Source organism: Leptonychotes weddellii, chromosome 11 (genome assembly GCF_054177405.1).
Source record: "Leptonychotes weddellii isolate Sample4059 chromosome 11, ASM5417740v2, whole genome shotgun sequence".
Taxonomy (NCBI): domain Eukaryota; kingdom Metazoa; phylum Chordata; class Mammalia; order Carnivora; family Phocidae; genus Leptonychotes; species Leptonychotes weddellii.
The window spans coordinates 82,840,326-82,859,006 of record NC_138379.1 but is presented as its reverse complement, the minus strand read 5'-3'; the positions used below and the strand labels follow the sequence as shown (position 1 = coordinate 82,859,006).

General features: G+C 43.8%; 1 protein-coding gene across 1 annotated transcript in view; it reads right to left on the bottom strand.

Annotated features, from left to right (window-relative positions):
• Positions 1–18,681, bottom strand: part of DSCAML1 (DS cell adhesion molecule like 1) — a 339,900-nt gene that overhangs the window by 35,580 nt on the left and 285,639 nt on the right. The window contains exons 15-16 of the mRNA XM_081799396.1: positions 5,914–6,081; positions 4,338–4,408 (exon numbers count right to left, since the gene is read on the bottom strand). Coding sequence (XP_081655522.1) covers positions 4,338–4,408; positions 5,914–6,081 — 239 coding nt within the window. The remainder of the gene's footprint in view (positions 1–4,337; positions 4,409–5,913; positions 6,082–18,681) is intronic.

Here is an 18,681-nt window from a genome sequence, read left to right as displayed (position 1 = left end):
TGTAAACACCATGAGGATGAAAAATGTTGTCTGTTTTGTTCGCTCTTTGCTGTACTCTCACTGTCTAGAATGATGGCTGATATGTAGCAAGCCTTCAATCCACAGTTACTGAATGAATGAATGAATGAATGAATGACTAGGGGTATCATTTGACATGGGCTCAGGAGCCTGGGAGAAATGGAACAGTAGACAAAAAGTAACCAGCTGGAGAGGGAGATGAGCAATCAGCTTGAATAAAAAGAGAGCCCCACGATAGCATATCATACCCTCTAGGACAGCTACTGTCAAAAAATGGAAAACGACAAGTGTTGGCGACCATGTGGGCAAACTGGACTCTCGCACTGCTGGTGGGAATGCAAACTGGTGCAGCTGCCATGGACAACAAAGTTAAACACAGAATTACCATATGATCCAGCAGTTCCACTCCTTGGTACATACCCCAAAGAAGTGAAAGTGGAGACTCAGACAGGGACTTGCACACCCAAGTTCACGGCAGCGTTATTATTCATAAGAGCCAAAAGGTGGAAGCAACCCAAGTGTCCACTGATGAATGAATGGATAAAAAAAATGTGGTCTATAAATGCAATGGAATATTATTTAGCCTGACACTTAGCCTATTATTCAGCCAGAATGGAATTCTGACACAGGATACCACGTGGCTGACCTTTGAAAACATCATGCTAAGTGAAATAAGCCAGACACAAAAGGACAAATGATGTATTATCCAGTTTCTATGGGGTCCCTAGAACAGTCACATTCACAGAGTCAGAAAGGAGACTAGAAGTTTCCAGGGGCTGGGGCAGGGAGGGGGGGTACTTATCAGGGCACAGAATTTCTCTTTGGGATCCTGAGAAAGTTCTGGAGGTGGATGGCGGTGATGATTGTACAACTAACGGTGAATGTACTTTATGTCACTGAACTGTGCACTTAGGCATGGATAAAACAGTACATTTTATGTTAATAAAATGGTACATACATTTTACTACAATTAAAAAAAAAAAGAGTCCTTGACTTTGGTGTGTGCCCAGCCCTTTGGAGCATGTAGCTAGAATGCCCCGGACATCATGGCTAGGGGCTGGGGTGTGTGGAGGCCGAGGCCTGAAGCCAGCTCCCAGATGGAGGGACAGAGGTGGACAGGACACGTGGTAAGAAGGGGGCATTTTGGAGCTCTGGCTAGGCTGGTGGGAATGAAGGACTGACCCTAGTCAGCCGGAAGAACAGCCAGAACTCAATGGCATGAGTCTGGGGGCTAGAAAACATACTCTTATCCAAAGCTTCAACCTTGATACACAACCAGACACACACACACACACACACACACACACCCCACACACAATCCTGATACATCTCACATCCGGAATCACGAACACACACATCCGGACCCATCAAAGCAAACATCCTGATCTGCTTACCTACGTACAGTCAGATAGATTTAGACTCACAGATAGAAACTGACTCCTTGAGCAAGCAGACTTGCCCATCTATAAATTGAGAGAGAGCAGCCACCCCAGTGCATATAAAAACAACTTGAATCAGGGTTTTAAAGACAATGAAGTTAATTGAAAAGCCCACCTTTTATTATACTAAAAAATAGTGAGATAAAAACAATTAAGTTAGTAAAACAGCCCCACTGTTTTTTTTTTTATTCAATGAATGTTGTAAATGAACTGCATTTACGCTCACTGTTAACTCAATAAAATGAAGTTTTTAATTTAACATAATTGTTTTGAACTCACTAAATAGGTGTGTGTGCGTGTGTATTTAACTGACTTGACTTTTTGTTGATGCCTGAATAATGTTTCTCTGCACTTGGGCAGTCCTGTTTGCTAGTTTGTAAGTGAGCAAATCCCTGAATTCTCGTATCTGCCCATGTATACCGCCCCCCACACACACTCACACACACACACACACACAGACATCTATTATAGGCACAAACATATCTTCAAGAGTGATACCCCATCTTCACAATGATGGATACTCTCGTGTTACACACACACATCCATATTGCCATGTACTGATACATACAACACACATGTCCATGTGACCAGAGCCGTCTATACCATGATGATGATATACACCTGTGCAGAGCTCCACATAACATACATCAACATATACTGACAGAGGTCTTGGATGGGCATCCAGTACACCCTGCTACATCCATATATATATATTCACATATTAATACAAATCTTGACAGATCTTCCTTCCCTCCCTCCCTCTTCTCTCTTTCTTTCTTCCTGTCTCTCTCTCTCTCTCCTCCCCCCCACTGCTCCCCTCAACCCCAACAGGCACACTCAGGATTTAAATCAATCTTAACAATATTTCTCTGAAGCATTAAGAAATCAATAGGGCTGATTCCCAATTTATGTCATAAAGCAGTGGCGATCCATCTCACGGAAAGAGTCTTAAAATGAAGTGACTTATCTTTCAAGTGAATCTTTATTTTTCATTAATCTGTTTCTTGGTGTTAAAAAAAATCCCCTGAGAAGTCAGGCCAAAATTTATTGATGGGCTGGTTCATTCTGAAGTTCTAACTTTCTAATCAATTTTATTTTTCATTACGAGACTTCGGAGAAATAAATCTGATTCTAAATTTTTATCGACCTCCTGGTCTGAGCTTTGTAGCCAAATGGCTCAGTGTTTTACATATGTATTCATTCCCTGCCCCCACCTCCTGGCTTCCTAGAGTATTCCTAGGACATGGGTCCAGAACCAGGATGCAGACAGACTTGGGATTATAGACTCTAGGCTTCACCCCCCGTTTCTGAGGGAAGCCCTGGAGCCCAGATCCGAATCTGAAGGGGAACCATGGCTCTGGGCATCTGCTAGGTGGGCTGTTGCCCAGGAATGACCAATGGCCCAACCTGTGCCCCATTTCCATCCTGGTCATTTCTCTAGGGAAGGAAGGAACCAGGCTCTGCTGTGTGTGTGTGTGTGTGCGCGCACACACACACACACACACAAGAGTGTAGTCTTCTTAAGGATAATATCACTAAGCCCTTCTGTTGAAAGGCACAGAGGAGGACTGAAGTGCCTGAGCTTTTCCCATCAGAAGTTAGAGCCAGAAAATGACCTTGGAGATCTGATCCCAGCTGCGGACGAGGAATCCCCCCAAGCCTCACTGTTGAGATGGGAATGGTCCGAGAAGAACATGTACGGGCCCTAAGAAAGCTCTCTGTTCCTGAGCTCCATGCAGTGGGCTGGGGCTCTGGACCACGTAGCAGGGGGAGCTGCAGGCAGAGCCGGCAGAGGGAGAAGCGGGCTCCCCACAGAGCAGGGAGCCCCATGCGGGGCTCGATCCCAGGCCCCTGGGATCATGACCTGAGCCGAAGGCAGACGCTGAACGACTGAGCCACCCAGGAGCCCCTGGACCACATACATTTAAGTTCTGCCTCTCTCACTACTTGAATGGCTGTGGGCAAGTCACCTTGCATCTCTCTGCCACGCCCTCCTCTGATGGATGGGGATACAAACACCTCTTCTAGGCCCCGTCCAGGAACAGAGGGTCAGACAAGTGAGTGTAGGAAAATACTGGAAGCCTGGAAGCTGAGTGCAACAGGCAGCCGTCAGTACTGGCGGCCCTCATGTGCCCAGGGCGGGGATGTGGCAGTGAGGCTAGAGTTTCCCAGGACAGAATTTACTGATCCTGCTCAACGTTATTCTGATCTGTTTCTCTGCCCAGCTGTGGGAACTCTTCTAAGGGTTTTCTTAAGTGACAGGGTCTTCTGATACCCTGTAGAATTCATAGGTCTCTACCCCTTCGAAATGGTTGCAGAACAGACTGGTCTGTTTTTTCCGCAGTTCATCCACCCCCAGAGGAAGGGAGGGCAGTTATTTTCACTCTGGTTTTATAGAGGAGGAAACTGAGGCCTGAAAACACCAAGACTCCTGTGTACGGCCTCACTGGGAAAAAATGGAGGGTCATATCACCATACCTCCTGGCTCCAGTCACAGGGCCAAGAGCTCATCTCCCGTTGTCCACAGGGCCCCCTTGAACTTTGTACAAAATCAAATCCAACTCCTGACCTATTACAACATGTGGGGTTGGGAAGAGAGGCCAGTGGGGTTGGGAAGAGGGGCCAGTGTGGTGGAAAAAATCGTCTTCCCCTCCGTGGCACTGCCAAGTTCTGAGAGCCGAGGTAAAGAGAGTGGTGGGGGGGACCCAACCCTTCTTCCTCCTGTCTTTCCTCTCCTCTGACCTCATCTGTTTAGCAAAAAACAGGCATGAGAATTCTCAGAGACTAGAGACTAGCAAGCTTGCTGGGGCTTTACTCCTGAGTTGAGGAGGGAGGAGGCATGGAGGCAGTTAGCAGGGAAATGCTTTTGCTCTCGCTTACCTTCCAGGTCACTTGGATACTCTGTGAGGTTACTGGCTGCAAGGTGACATCCATGGGGGGCCCATCGGGAGCTGGTGGATGGAGAAACAACATTACAAGTCAAGTCTTGGAAGAAAAGAGTCCTAGGTCCTCACTCTCATCCTCCTGAGCTGGAGAATTGCTAGGGAACAGAGGAAAAGCTCATACACAAAAGCAGAGAACCTTCAATTGAGCCCCCTGACACAACCGCAGGGCTTACAGTTCCTCTCCTTTCTCCACGATTTGCTTAAAACAGCAAACAATGACAATGAAATATTACTATATATCTGGCAGACCGGCAACAATTTTTAAAAAGTTTGATAGTCTCAAGTGTAGGCAAGGGTGTGTTGGGGCAGGAATTCTTATATATACCCGCCATGGGAAAGCAAACTGGCTCCATACTTTGGAAGACATTTTGGCATTCTTGGTTAAAGGTAGAAGTATGCTCATCTGATGACTTTGTAATTCTGCAACTACTTAGATTCCATAGAGAACTCGCAAACCTCTGTAAGGGTACCGGTACAAAAATGTTCACAGCTCCAAACTGTCAATGACCCAAATGTCCATCTCTATGAAAATAGACCAAGAGGCTGAGGTATAACCATGGCAAGGAATACTACCCAGCACTGAAAATGCACAAATGATGAAACTCACAAAAACAGTATCGATCAAAACAAGGAAGACAACAGAAAAATATGTCAAGAATAATTTCATGAATACATGCCACTGGGAAATAAGCAAAACTAAACTATATGCTTTATGTGTATATACATTGTAGTGACAGTGTAGGAAAGAAAAGCAAGAAGGGCTACTGGTTACTTTATGGGGAGGAACGGGAGGCTCTGGTTGGGAAGGGGAATGGGGAGGACCCCTGGCATGCTGGCAATTGATAGTGTGGGTTATACTAGTTTTTACTTTATTTTTATTTGTAAAGTTGCACACATATATTATATGTACTTTTGGTATTATTTTATATTTTACAATAACAGGAGAAACTATAAGGAGAGAAAGCTTGTTTAAACTTTCAGACAAGGGCGCCTGGGTGGCTCAGATGGTTAAGCGTCTGCCTTCGGCTCAGGTCATGATCCTGGAGTCCTGGGATCGAGTCCCGCATCGGGCTCTCTGCTCCTTGGGAGCCTGCTTCTCCCTCTGCCTCTCTCTCTCTCTCTCTCTCTCTGTCTCTCATGAATAAATAAATAAAATCTTAAAAAAAAAAACTTTCGGACAAAATCCAAGACAAAGGTCACGGAAATTAATACAGGGCACTGGTACTCTGCCCTTTGCAGATCTAGCATATCTGTCCTTTCTAGACAGGCTGGAGCCAGGGGAGTGAGAAAGAACCATGGACAGCTCCCCAAAGCCCAGCATCTACAACTCCGCCTGGAAAAGGTCAAACAGAAGAGCCTCCAATGATCCAGAGGCAAACACAAATAAATACTTGGGATCTCTCCTTCCCTCTTGTATTGCAAGCCCACCATCAGTGGACAGGGTGGGTGTGGGCCTCAGATGGGCCTGATCCCCAGGGCCATGGGAAAGAACCACAAGGCCAGGTACTCACCAGCCTCCTCGGTGCTGATGGTGAGCTCTTTGCTCGGCTCGCTGCGGCCAATCTTGTTGAAGGAGTACATGCGGATACTGTACACAGATGCTGGGTGCAAGTCCACGATGTTGGCCTGGTTGATGGTGGGGGAGATATTGCGTGTGGACTGCTTGAAGTCCCAGGAATCTGGAGAGAGAGCACCCATTTCAAACCATGGCCAGGAAAACCCCGCAAACCTTCCCCAGCCTCAAGTCTCAATCTCCACTGTGGGACCCAGAAGAGGTCCAGCTCTACACAGACAGCAGCAAGAAGGCACAGGCCTTAACAACTTCACAAAGAGTACAAGGATTTTGTTCCATGAAGCTCAAAGAGACCAAGGGATGCCTGAGAATGTGAGCAGCAAATGCCCTGCCTCTCCTCTGCCCTGGGCCAGCTTGTGAGTTCAAGCCCCAGACGGGGGTCAGACGATATGTTTCCCAAGGCCCCTTCCAAGATCCCCATTTGCTTGCTAGCCCTAAGGGTGTGATTAGCCAGTGCCCTTCTTCCTGGCCTCCCACACCACATCAGTGACCTGTTGTAGCCATGAGATCCCTATCCACTCAGTGCCAAGGGTGAAGCCAAGTCTTCTCCCCCTTTTTCCTTCTGTACATGCTTCCATAGCTCTTTTCCTTGTTCGCTTGTGTGGTGGTGGTCTTGAGTGTTACTTGGTCTTCGAGGGGACAGACCGAGTGCCAGAGTCCCCAGCGCAAACCCTACCCTCTTTCTCTCACCGGCAGGAGAATGCTGAGTCTTTAGGGTCAGGAGCCAACAGAGAGATGAGCATGCTCCTGATTCACCCAAGGGGACTGGCAGCCCATTCCAGGGCTGTTTAACAAAATTGTAGAAAGTGAAAAATACCAGATAAATGCCACTCAGGAATACTGTGACATTAAACATTCTTCCTCTCCAGAGGAATCCAGTCATTCATTCGCTATATTTTTTGCTGTGCACCTACTGGGGGATTCCCAAGAAAAATGGGAAGGGCTTGCAGTTACAGCAATGTCTCAGCTAGGATCTTCCAAACCCAGAATTCATAACTAGATTACTTTATTGGCACTTCACTTTGAAAAGAAAAAAAGGCAAAGCACGAGAAAAAAAAGCTGATAGTAGGGCTTAAAAATCTTCTCGGGGCATGTCCTGATGTCACTATTCAGTCTAATTTTCCATGCCTTTTAAATCCACAGTAGAGGATCCTGAAAATTCTCAGCAGAAAAGATTAAATTGCATTCACTGCTGTTTAATCCCTAAAACAGGAGAGGAGGCAAGCATATTCTAGAAAGACTGTTAGGAAGACTTCTTTGCCTTTTTTAAAAAAGGCTTAAACCTGATAAATCAGTTCACCAGAAAAGACTATACCATGCCTTCAGATTCTGGTTAATTGAGGTCTTGATGGTTTTCAAAACACCACTTTTAGCTGCATAGGCTCGGCATCTGTGAAGGGCACTGGCCCAGCTCCCCATCTGCAGTTTTGCATTTAATTCTTTGGTTTTATGAGCCAAAGTCACAAATGCCAGGCTGCGGATGCTCAGAAACACATTATTTTCTCCTTGTCTTTTAAAACATCCCAGCCACTCAGAGAGTCACTCTGTGGCTGGGAGAGTTGCAAATATGTGCTCCTACCTGCTGTGGGTACCTCTTCGGTTTGGGAGGGAATGGACTAGCAACATGGTGGCGGGCGTTCATTTCTCTCTGTGGCCTCCTGGGAGCGGGTGCAAGCTCACAAACACATCATACTTGATTTGCCCATGTTTATAGGAGAGGGACAGTAATCACGAGTCAGTGAGTTCATTTTTGATGAGGGCAGGCAGAGGGAGGAGGCCCACATGATGTGCCTGAACACAGAGGGGCTAAGGAAAAGATGCACCAATATATATACATTTCATTAAAAGAGACCTGCTCTCCATATTGGTAAGAAAGTCTTACGAGTATTTAAATGCATGATCAGAGTTACAGACCATGGGAGGTGTTGTGGGTTGAAATTTACATAAAACTGACATTTTCTTCACAGTAGGTTCAGATTATTATTTCCTCATTTCTTTTTACCAGCATCACAGCAGTGATAACGTATCCCTCTGTGTGCTTGAGTCACCTGGTACCGATTTGTCCCATTACAGTGGATGTTGGGCGCCTGGGTGGCTCAGTTGGTTGAGCGACTGCCTTCGGCTCAGGTCATGATCCTGGAGTCCCTGGATCGAGTCCCACATCGGGCTCCCTGCTCGGCGGGGAGTCTACTTCTCCCTCTGACCCTCCCTACTCTCATGTGATCTCTCTCATTCTCTCTCTCTCAAAAAAAAAAAAAAAAAAACCATTACAGTGGATGTTGACCTCGATCACTTAGCTTAGGTGCTCTTGTCAGCTTCCTCCACTTACTATAAAGTTACTATTTCCCCCTCTGTCATTAACGAGGGTCTTGGAGGGCTTCACTGAGAGATGCGAATAAACCATCACATTCTCTTCTTAGTTTCTCTTTGCTTTGCAAAATGAAGTCTGTCACTTTTGTTTACGTGGAGATGCCGGCTTTTGCAGTTGGGATTTTAGTCCATCAGGCCTCGGGCTAGTCCATTATATTCCACACTCATGTCACAGACATACTCTTCTTTATTACTTCTTTGTATTTTCAAAAAAAAGTCTACAAGAATCGCATTATTAATGTATGTCAAGTGTGTTAAGTTTCTAAAATATCACTCAGCACACGATACAAATTTTCAAAGAAATAGAAGACTCAGAAAAACTGCTCTAACGTATTTTATCTCAAGGTGTTCATCTCCCTAGTGTGTTTGCAAAACACAAAGAATATAATCCAAAAATAGATTTATAAGATTTACACAATTGAAAATAATCTTGATTTCATGGACAGGAAAATTTTCTTCTCTATCACTTTTAGTGTGTACATAGTTCCTATTTTTATATATGTCTATGTGCATAAAATGTTAACATTGTTTGCTTCATTCTTTCTTGTTACCTTCTTAACATGTTTCTATTATTCTTCTCAGTTAACAGAAACTGCTACAGACATTCATTAGGGCTGTCTCTGTGTATTGGTCTGTGTTCTTTTCAGATAAATTCTAGTTAAGATACATTGGAGTAAAACCCGGGCTTTCCCATTTACTGGATATTTGACAAAATATTCTCATAAAAGAGGAAAGGTAATATTATTATTCTCAGATTATTTATGTGGTTCATGCATTAATATATAAAACACTGGTAGAAAGATATGTGGTGTATAGTAGATTTTCAAAAAGGTTTGTTGCTGCTATGTTCACGATCCTATTAGGCCTGTAAATTCCATATAACCTTTCCATTGGACCAGAGACATTGGCGTCACTGGTTAAAAATGAGCTGGTCCCACCCCAGAACTCCTGAGCTAGATAGAATCTGGATGTTTCCAAGGTCTCCAGTGTGTTCCCTATGCATTAAAATTTGAGTACACCTCTAACTCACCATAACTTTCCCATCCCAGAAATACACACCATTTATCCTATAGGATATAAATATAACATTCAGAAATGTGTATGCCTGTGTTGGGGCCTTAATTTTTTAATTTATCTTCCAGAAAAATATAGTCTCCACAGCAGTTTTTGTGGACAATGTGTCATCTTCTTTCCTCAGAGTTAGAGAATATTACTGTGTAAAAAATGATCTTATTGGATAATTGAGGACATTCTCCTAAGTCCCAGTGAGTTCTCATAAGTCTCTGGTTTCATCTCGATTGGATAATTTAGGACACTCTCCTAAGTCCCAACGAGTTCTCGTAAGTCTCTGGTTTCATCTTGGGTCAAATGATGAGCTCTGTCTATGGCCACCTGGTGACTTGTTTTGAGATCCAGGGACGGCTACCATTCAGGGATGTGGCCGAAGAGGTGTCTCATAAAGAGCGGGGAGTGTACAAGGATGTCATGTTGGAGAACTTACAGGAGCCTGGCCTCTGTGGGTGAGGAAAACGTCCCCCAGGAATGCCCAGTCAACTCTCCGGGGGTTTGGCCCCATTGTTTGTGGCATGTCTCCTGGGAGCTTCAGCATCCTACGACAGAGTTTCAGATACCCGCTTTCAAGGACATACTGGGAGTTTGTTGGTATAGAAAAGGAAGACTTCGTGATCCTTCATCATAACTTTAAGCTTCATCTTTTCTGAGGTAACCTACATCCTTTACTCAAGATTAGTCGTAATTCTATAAATTCAGTGGCATAACATATTGTTGCCCGCATCTTAACGTCCAGTTTCCACGCCTTATTTCTGACCCAGTAATACTTAGAAGTGGAACTCAGGATCTGAAATGTTTAATGTCCTAGCAACAGCAAAGATGCCATCAGAAAACAGTGTTTTGGGAAATCATATCCTAGAATATTCTAATATCCTACAATGTCCTCTCTTCTCACCTGAGCACAACACTGGATTGGAGATTGGGAAATCTCCAGCCAAACTCATGTTCCTTTTTTTAAGAAACAGGCTTTGCTGTGTGTAAGCCAAACCTGGTTCCCTTTCTGGAGCAAAAGAAGGAGCCCTGGAATGTGAGGAGAAAGGAGATAGGGGCCACACACCCAGCTGGGTGGGAGTGGGGCCAAGGGTCACAGAGGAAGCCAGACCTTAAAATATGGTTTGGGAAGGTCTGCTTTAATGGAAATGATTTTTAAGACACCTACGTTTTCTGTTGCTGTCACAGAGGGACATCTGCCCAACTTTTATTGTCTCTTAGAAACCTCCGGGCATCTCCTTCTGCTCAGTGGTCTTCCGCCACATTCACACTGAGGCCCCAAAACCCCTTGGACTGTGAGGGCCGGCATGATCTGGCTGCTGTTCTGTCGCTCGTGGGGGCCTGGGAAAATCTGTGCATGCTTCCTAGGAATTCCATGCTAAGCCATTTTTAGAGTTCTGCGTTGCCTCCATGTAAGAACTGGAGAGGGAAGTGGTTGAGATAGTGGGATTTGGTTTAGAAATCCCAAGAACACTGGAGACAGGTATCATGCGTGTTCTCCTGAGTCACTTCCAATCCTATGGAGGCTTCAGATAGGACCCTCCAAGGTTCAGACTCAGGGATTTCATTATGTCACAATGCACCTCCTTAGAATGAGAAAATCGAATCTTCCTCTGTTCCACTTTGAAATTTCCTTGTTCTTTGTAGGAACTAACTTGGGAATTTCAAGTCTCAGGGTCCTGGGATCAAGCCCTGTGTTGGGCTCCATGCTCAGTAGGGAGTCTGCTTCTCCCTCTCTGCCTCTGCCCTTCCCCCTGCTCATGCTCTCTCTCTCTCTCTCAAATAATTAAATAAAATCTTTAAAAAAAAAAGTTTCAAGTCTATATGCACCAGTTCCTCAACAGTAATAGAGTTTCATATATCTATTCACCTCATAGAATTCTTTCTTTTATTAATGTATAATTGACATATAATATATTAATTTCAGGTGTATGGCATAACGATTTGATATTTACATACATTGTGACATTGTGCAGTGATCACTACTTTAAGTTAGCTACTGTCACCATACAGAGTTACAAAGTTTTTTCCTTTTCTTCCTTTCTTTTCTTTTCTTTTCTTTCTTTCTTGTTCTTTCTTTCTTTTTTTTTTTTTTAATGTAGGCTCCACACCCAGCATGGGCCCAACTTGGGGCTCGAACTCACAGCTGTGAGATCAAGAGTCAGATGCTCAACTGACTGAGCCACCCAGGTGCCCCCCAAATTTTCTGCATATGATGAGAACCCTCAACATTTAGTCTCTAAGCAACTTTTAAACATGCGATACAATATTATTGTCTATAGTCACCATGCCGTACATTACATCCCCATGACTTATTTATTTTATGACTGGAAATATATACCCCCTGATGTCCTTCCCGCATTTCATCCATCCTCAGAACCCTTCCCCTCTGGTAACCACCAGTCAGTTCCCTGCATCTATGAGGTTTATTATGTGCTTGTTTTGTTTTCAAGTGAAATCATATGGTATTTGTCTTTTTTCTGTCTGACCTATTTCACTTAGCATAATACCCTCCAGGTCCACCCGTGTTGTTGCAAATGGCAAGATTTCACTCTTTTTATGGCTGAGTAATATTCCATTGTGTGTGTGCATGTGTGTGTGGGTGTGTGTGTCCCACATCTTCTTTATCCATTCATTTATCAATGGACTTAGGTTTCTTCCATCTCTTGGCTATTGTAAATAATGCTGCAATGAATATAGGGGTGCATAAATATTTTCAAATCAATATTTTTGTTTTCTTGGATAAATGCCTAGAAGTGGAATTGCTGAATCATATAATAATTCTACTTTCAAATTTTTGAGAAACCTCCATACTGTTTTCCATAGTGGCTGCAGCAATTTATAGTCTCACCAACAGTGTAAGAAGGTTCCCTTTTTCTTCACATCTTTGCCAACACTTGTTATTTCTTGTTTATTCAATTCTTTGAAGGCTGAGGGAGGTGGGGAAGCTGCAGAAGAAAAATCTCAAGCTTGTAGAGGTTGGTTCATGAGGTTTAAGGAAAGAAGTAATCTCTATAAAAGTGCAAGGTGAAGCAGCAAGGGCTGATGTAGAAGCTACAGCAAGTTCTCCAGAAGATCTAGCTCAGATAGTCAGTGAAGGTGGCTCCACTAGACGACACATATTTCAGTGTAGATGAAACAGTGATCTATTGGAAGATGCCATCTAGGACTTTCATAGCGAGAGAGGGGAAGTCAATGCCCAGGTTCAAAGCTTCGAAGGACAGGCTGACTCTCTGGTTAGGGGCTTAATGAACCTGGTGACTTTAAGTTGAAGTCACTGCTCATTTAACATCCCCCAATCCTGGGGCCCTTAAGAATTATGCTAGGGGTGACTGGATGGCTGAGTTGGTTAAGTGTCCAACTCTTGGTCTCAGCTCAGGTCTTGATCTCAGGGTTGTGAATTCAAGCCCCATATTGGGCTCCATGCTGGGTGTGGAGCCTACTTAAAAAAAAAAATTATGCTAAATCTACTCTTTCTGTGCTCTATAAATGCAACAACAAAGCCTGGATGCTGGCATATCTGTTTATAACAGGGTTTGCTGAATATTTTAAGCCCACTGTTGAGACTTACTGCTCAGAAAAAAGATTTCTTTCAAAATATTACTGTTCATTGACAATGCACCTGACAAGAGATCTGACGGAGATGTACAATGAATGTAGTTTTCATGCCTGCTAACACAACATCCATTCTGCAGCCCGTGGATCAAGGAGTTATTTCGACTTTCGAGTCTTGTTATTTTAAGACATATATTTCACAAGGCTATAGATGCCATAGATAGTGATTCCTTTGATGGATCTGAGTACAGTAAATAGAAAATCTTCCAGAAAGAATTCACCATTCTAGAAGCCAGTAAGAACATTGATGATTCATGGGAAGAGGTGAAAATACCAACATTAACAGGAGTTGGGAAGAATTTGATTGCAACCCATATGTAGACTTTGAGGGATTCAAGACTTCAGTGGAGGAAGTACCTGCAGATGTGATAGAAACAGCAAGAGAACTAGAATCAGAAGTGGAGCCTGAAGATGGGACTGAACTGCTACAGTCTCATGATAAAACTTGAATAGATGAAGAGTTGCTTCTTACAGATGAGCAAAGAAACTGGTTTCTTGAGATAGAATCTACTCCTGGGGAAGATTCTGTGGAGATTGTTGAAGTGACAACAAAAGATTTAGAATATTACATAAACATAGCTGATAAAGCAGTGGCAGGTTTGAGAGGATGGACTCCAATTCTGAAAGAAGTTTTACTGTGGGTAAAATGCTATCAAACAGCATCGCATGCTACAGAGAAATGGTTTGTGAAAGGAAGAGCCCATTGAAGTGGCAGACTTCATTGTTGTCTTATTTTAAGAACTTGCCACAGCCGCCCCAGCCTTCAGCAACCTCCATGCTGATGAGTCAGCAGCCATTGACACCAAGGCAGGACCCTCCACCAGCAAAAAGATCATGACTTGCTGAAAACTCAAATAATGGCTAGCACTTTTTTTTTTTTACAATAATTGTTTTTAAAAATATAATGCTCTTGCACACTTAAAAGACTACAGTATAGTATATGCATAACTTTTATATGCACTGCTTTATCTTGGTGATCTGAACCAGCAATATCTCCCAGGTATGCCTATAATTATTGATAAACATGTACTTATTGCCACTTGTTAATTGTTTTCCACCTGTTCCGTAGTTTCTCTCTATTCCTTCTTTTGCTCTCTTCACTTGTGGTTTGATGACTTTCTTTAGTGGTGTGCTTAAATTCTTCTCTCATGATCTCTTGCATTTTATTTTGTGTATCCCTTAACTAATTATTGTAGTTATAGATATTTTTACGACTTCTCTTTTAGCCTTCATACTAGCTTTATAAGTGATTAATCCACTACATTTACTATATGTTTACCTTTACCAGTGAGATTTTCACTTTCATATGTTCTCCTGTTATTAATTAGCACCCTTTCTCTTCAGCTTGAAGAAGTCCCTTTAACATTTGTTATAAGACCAGTTTGGTGGTGATGAACTCATTTAGCTTTTGCTTGTCTGGGTAACTCTTTGTCTCTCCTTCAATTCTGAGTGATAACCTTGCCAGGCAGAGTATTCTTGGTTGGAATTTTTTTTCCCCTTTGGCACTTTGACTACACCATGCTGCTCCCTTTCGGCCCACAAAGTTTCTGAGGAATCTGCTGATAGTTTTATGGGGTTTCCCTTGTATATAACACGTTGCTTTTCTCTTGCTGCTTTAAAGATTTTTCCCTTTATCTTTAATTTTTGACATTTTAATTACAATGTGTCTTGTTGTGGGTCTCTTTGGGTTTATCTTATCTGGAACTTTCTGGGCTGCCTGGATCTGGATGTCTGTTTCCCTACCCAGGTTAGGGAAGTTTTCAGCCATTATTACTTCAATTAAGTTTTCTGCCCATTTATTTCTTCTTGAGGAGCCCTGTAATGTGAGTATTACTCTGCTTGCTACTGTTGCATAGGTCCTTTAAGTTATCTTAACGTTTACAAATTCTCTTATCTTTTTGCTGCTCTGTTTGGGAGAGTTACACTGCCCTGTCTTCCAGGTCAGTGATCCTTTCTTCTGCATTGTCTAGTCTCCTGCTGAATCCCTCTAGTGTGTTCTTCAGCTCTGTGACTTCTGTTTGGTACTTTTAAAATATTTTCTGTCTCTTTGTTGAAGCCCTCACTGCGTTCATCCATTTTTCTCCTAAGTTCTATGAGCATCTTTATAACCATGATTTTGAACTCTTTATCAGGTAAGTTATTTACCTCCATTTCATTAAGTTTTTTTTTCTGGGATTTTTTTGTGTGTGTGGGTTCTTTCATTTGGAACATATCTGTTTCTTCGTTTTGCTTGACTCTCTGTGTTTTTTTCTATGTATTAGGTAAAATGGCCACCTCTTCCTGTCTTGAAGGAGTGGTCTTATGTAGGAGATGAACCAGATTGTTTCACCTTGCCCTAGCCCTTGGTTGTTGTCTCTTGAACCTTTGTGATTGTCTAAGCAAAGTTTATTCTTGATAGGTCCCAGTTATTGAGGGTGTGCCAAGACCTTCAGTGTTCCAGAGGGAGGAATCTTAGCACCTGCTGACTTTCAGGCTGATTGGAAGCCAGACTCTCAGACAGCAGCTTTTAAAGTATACAAATACATACAGTTCTATGGGACCACAATCACAAACCCTGCTGACCTCCAGACCAGGTCATCTGGAGGTGTCCACTTGACAACAGTTGCAAAAAATCAAGGCTCAGACAAGTGTATGAGCTCCTTTCTGGGATGTACTAGTGAGCTGTAGTGAGGCCAAGGGAAAGCACAAAGGTGGCATTCCCCCAGCCCACATTCCCTTAGAACATTTCGGTAGTCTCTAGATGTGACCTGAAGCCTGCCCCTCAGGTTGAAGTTCCAGGACAAGTAAGTAGGCCTTTTTCACAGGAAGACTGGGGTATGTTTCAATCTGCTGTCTGTGTAGTATCCTGGGGGTGAGAGTCTGCCAAGAATTATCTCTCCGATTGTTTCAGAAGTGCTAATATTTACCAAGCATCTGTGATGCACCAGGTGTGGTCTGGACAATGTAAACATTCACCACTTACTCCTCACATCCCCTCATGATGTCAGCACTGTATCTCAATGGTATAGGTGACCCCATGTCACCAAGACTAATTTCTCACTTGGCCTCTCACGTGTTCAACACTTGAACCTCTCCCTTCCTCTTGAAACACTCTTTCCTTGGCTTCCCTGATAAAACACTCTCTGGTTTTTCTCTTATGTTTTGGACTATTTTTTCTCTCTCTTCTTTGCAGATGCATCTTCCCTACCCTACCATTAATGGTTAGATGGAGTTCTTCCAGGCTCCATCTTAGGTTCTCCTTCTCTCACTTCATAGACTTTCCCCACACTTGACTTCTATTTCCATCTATACACAGATTAACTCAAAGATTTGTGTCCAGCTGGATGTCTCCTTTGAACTCAAGATTTTTATAGCCAACTGTTTCCTTGACATCTCTTGGATGTTTCAAAGACGTCCACAGTCAACATGTCCAAGACAGAAGTCTTGACCATACATCCTATAAACCCACTGCCTTCCCGGGGTCCCTACCTCAGGAAATGGGATCATGGTATGCTAAGTGTTATTCTTGACTCTTCTCTCTATCAAGTCTTATAGCTTTTGTGTTCCATGTATCTTTTGAATTTCTCCATTTCTCTCCATCTCTATCCCTGCCCCAGGCCAAGCCACTGTCATCTCTCACTTGGACCAGGAAAGTAACATCCTAACTAGCTAGCCTCCCAGAACGCACTCTGTGCCCCCTTCCATCTGTTCTCCATGCTGCAGCTGTCATTCATCCCACAAATATGATCAAGCACTTCTTACAGGCCAAACACTATTTTGGCATTGAGAGTGGTCTCCTCTAACACAAATCTGATACTGCCATCCCCTTGCATAAAACTCTTCAACAGTTTTTCCTAGCTCTTGGGATAACAACGAAATTTCTTTACATAACCCCAGGCCCTGCAACATCTGGCTTGTGTATAACTTTCTGGCTTTATCTTTTACCACTCTTTTCCTCTGAACTCCTACAGCATTTACAGCCTTCTTTATTGTCTGGGGCTTCTTGTTTCAGCAGCAACTACCCAAGGAGATGCTAAGCTCCCTGAAGGCAGGAGCCATGTCTAAATCTTTGCCTGTCTCCCTCACTTGGCATGTGCTGGGCACTTACAACCCACTGTTGGTGTTAGATCAGAGCCCCTTTTTGTCCTTTACTTTGGACTTGGAGTTCCTCTGCATTTTGTAGTCACAATAAATACCCTTGCCTTTCCTTTCCTTTCCTTTCCACATTCAGCCGCCAATCACAGGAGGGTGGCCCCCTTTTCTCTTGTAAAAACCAATCGTTTGCAGGTGGATTTGACCTTGCATTCCCAAATTATCTTTGATGTTGGCACAAAAACTCTCTCCCCACAGCCCTCCCAGGCTAATGCATCAGAGTCAAATCTGAAGGCCTCTAGCTGATTTTCCAAACTTGATCACTGCCATCTCTCTGACCCTGAATAGCTTAAATTAGGGGCCCTATTTTCTTCTCTTTCTTTTTCAGCTCTCTCAGAGTACTGAGCTGGCTTTGGCGAATATTGTCTCTTTTAATATTCCTTTTCATATGAGCCCGGCTTACCCAGATTAACATATTTCATTAAGGGCTCTCTTTCCCTTTCTTCATCAAAGGGTTTCTGATGCAAAATATTCTTCTTAAAAAAATAAGGAAGTGGCTGGGGAGATGTCAGTGCCTTCTACTCTGTGGGCTGCTTGCCAGGAGGGGACCTGGAGCCTCTGGTTTTTTAGAAGATACATTTGCTGTAGAGGGGGAGCAGCTTGGACAAAAGCCACATCTGGAGCGTTTAGTTGTCTGCGCCTGGGAAACAAATCCATTCTGCATCTCTGACTTCCTCCTTGCATCACGGCCCTAAGCGCCCCCTCCCACCCCCCATGGCAATCTTTCTGCAGCACAGAGAGGAGGTTCCCTGGGTCACAATGACAGCTCACAACATCCCAACACCAGTCCCTCCAACAGCCACGCTCCAGCACACACAGAACGACAGAGCGCACCAGGCAGGCTCACCCCATGGTGGCCGGCAGCTCGCACCATGAAGCTGCCTTCTGGGCTTGGAGGGCCATCCTCAATGAACCCATCCCTGCTCCTTGCTTGGGGAACAGAAGCGAAATGTAGTGTCTGCATTTTTAAAACTGCACCGCGCCATCTGATAGATTTGTGTGGATGGTGCTATTTATCATTCAGCATTCATGTATTATTACTCTGCTGCCTGGGGCCAGGAGAAGTCAGCGTGAGCGGGATGGTTTAGAAAGGGCAGACTTGGTAATTTCCCTTGGAAAATTAGCACAATGAGCAACATGGCAGAAAATGTGGCAAAGACAAAACTGTGGCAAAGAAGGGGGTCAGGAGCAGCTGGTCCGGACCCAGCATGGGTGTGGTCCAGGGCAGGAGGAAGAGAGAGGGAGGGAGAACAGAGGCACGGAGCGGACACGCATGGAGAGTTAGGATGTGCCAGGCTCTGTGCTAAGCACTTCCACGTAAGTCCTCACACTCAATCCTTACAACCACCCTGAGAATGACCTGCTATTGGCCCCATTTGATAGATAAAGAGATGTCCAAAGTAGCTTGCTAAAGATCACAAAGCTCCGACACTTGGTCAACCCAAGTCTTCTGCTTTGAGAATTGTTCTTGTTCCACTATTCCATGTGTGGAAGAAGATCTATTTACACACACACACACACACACACA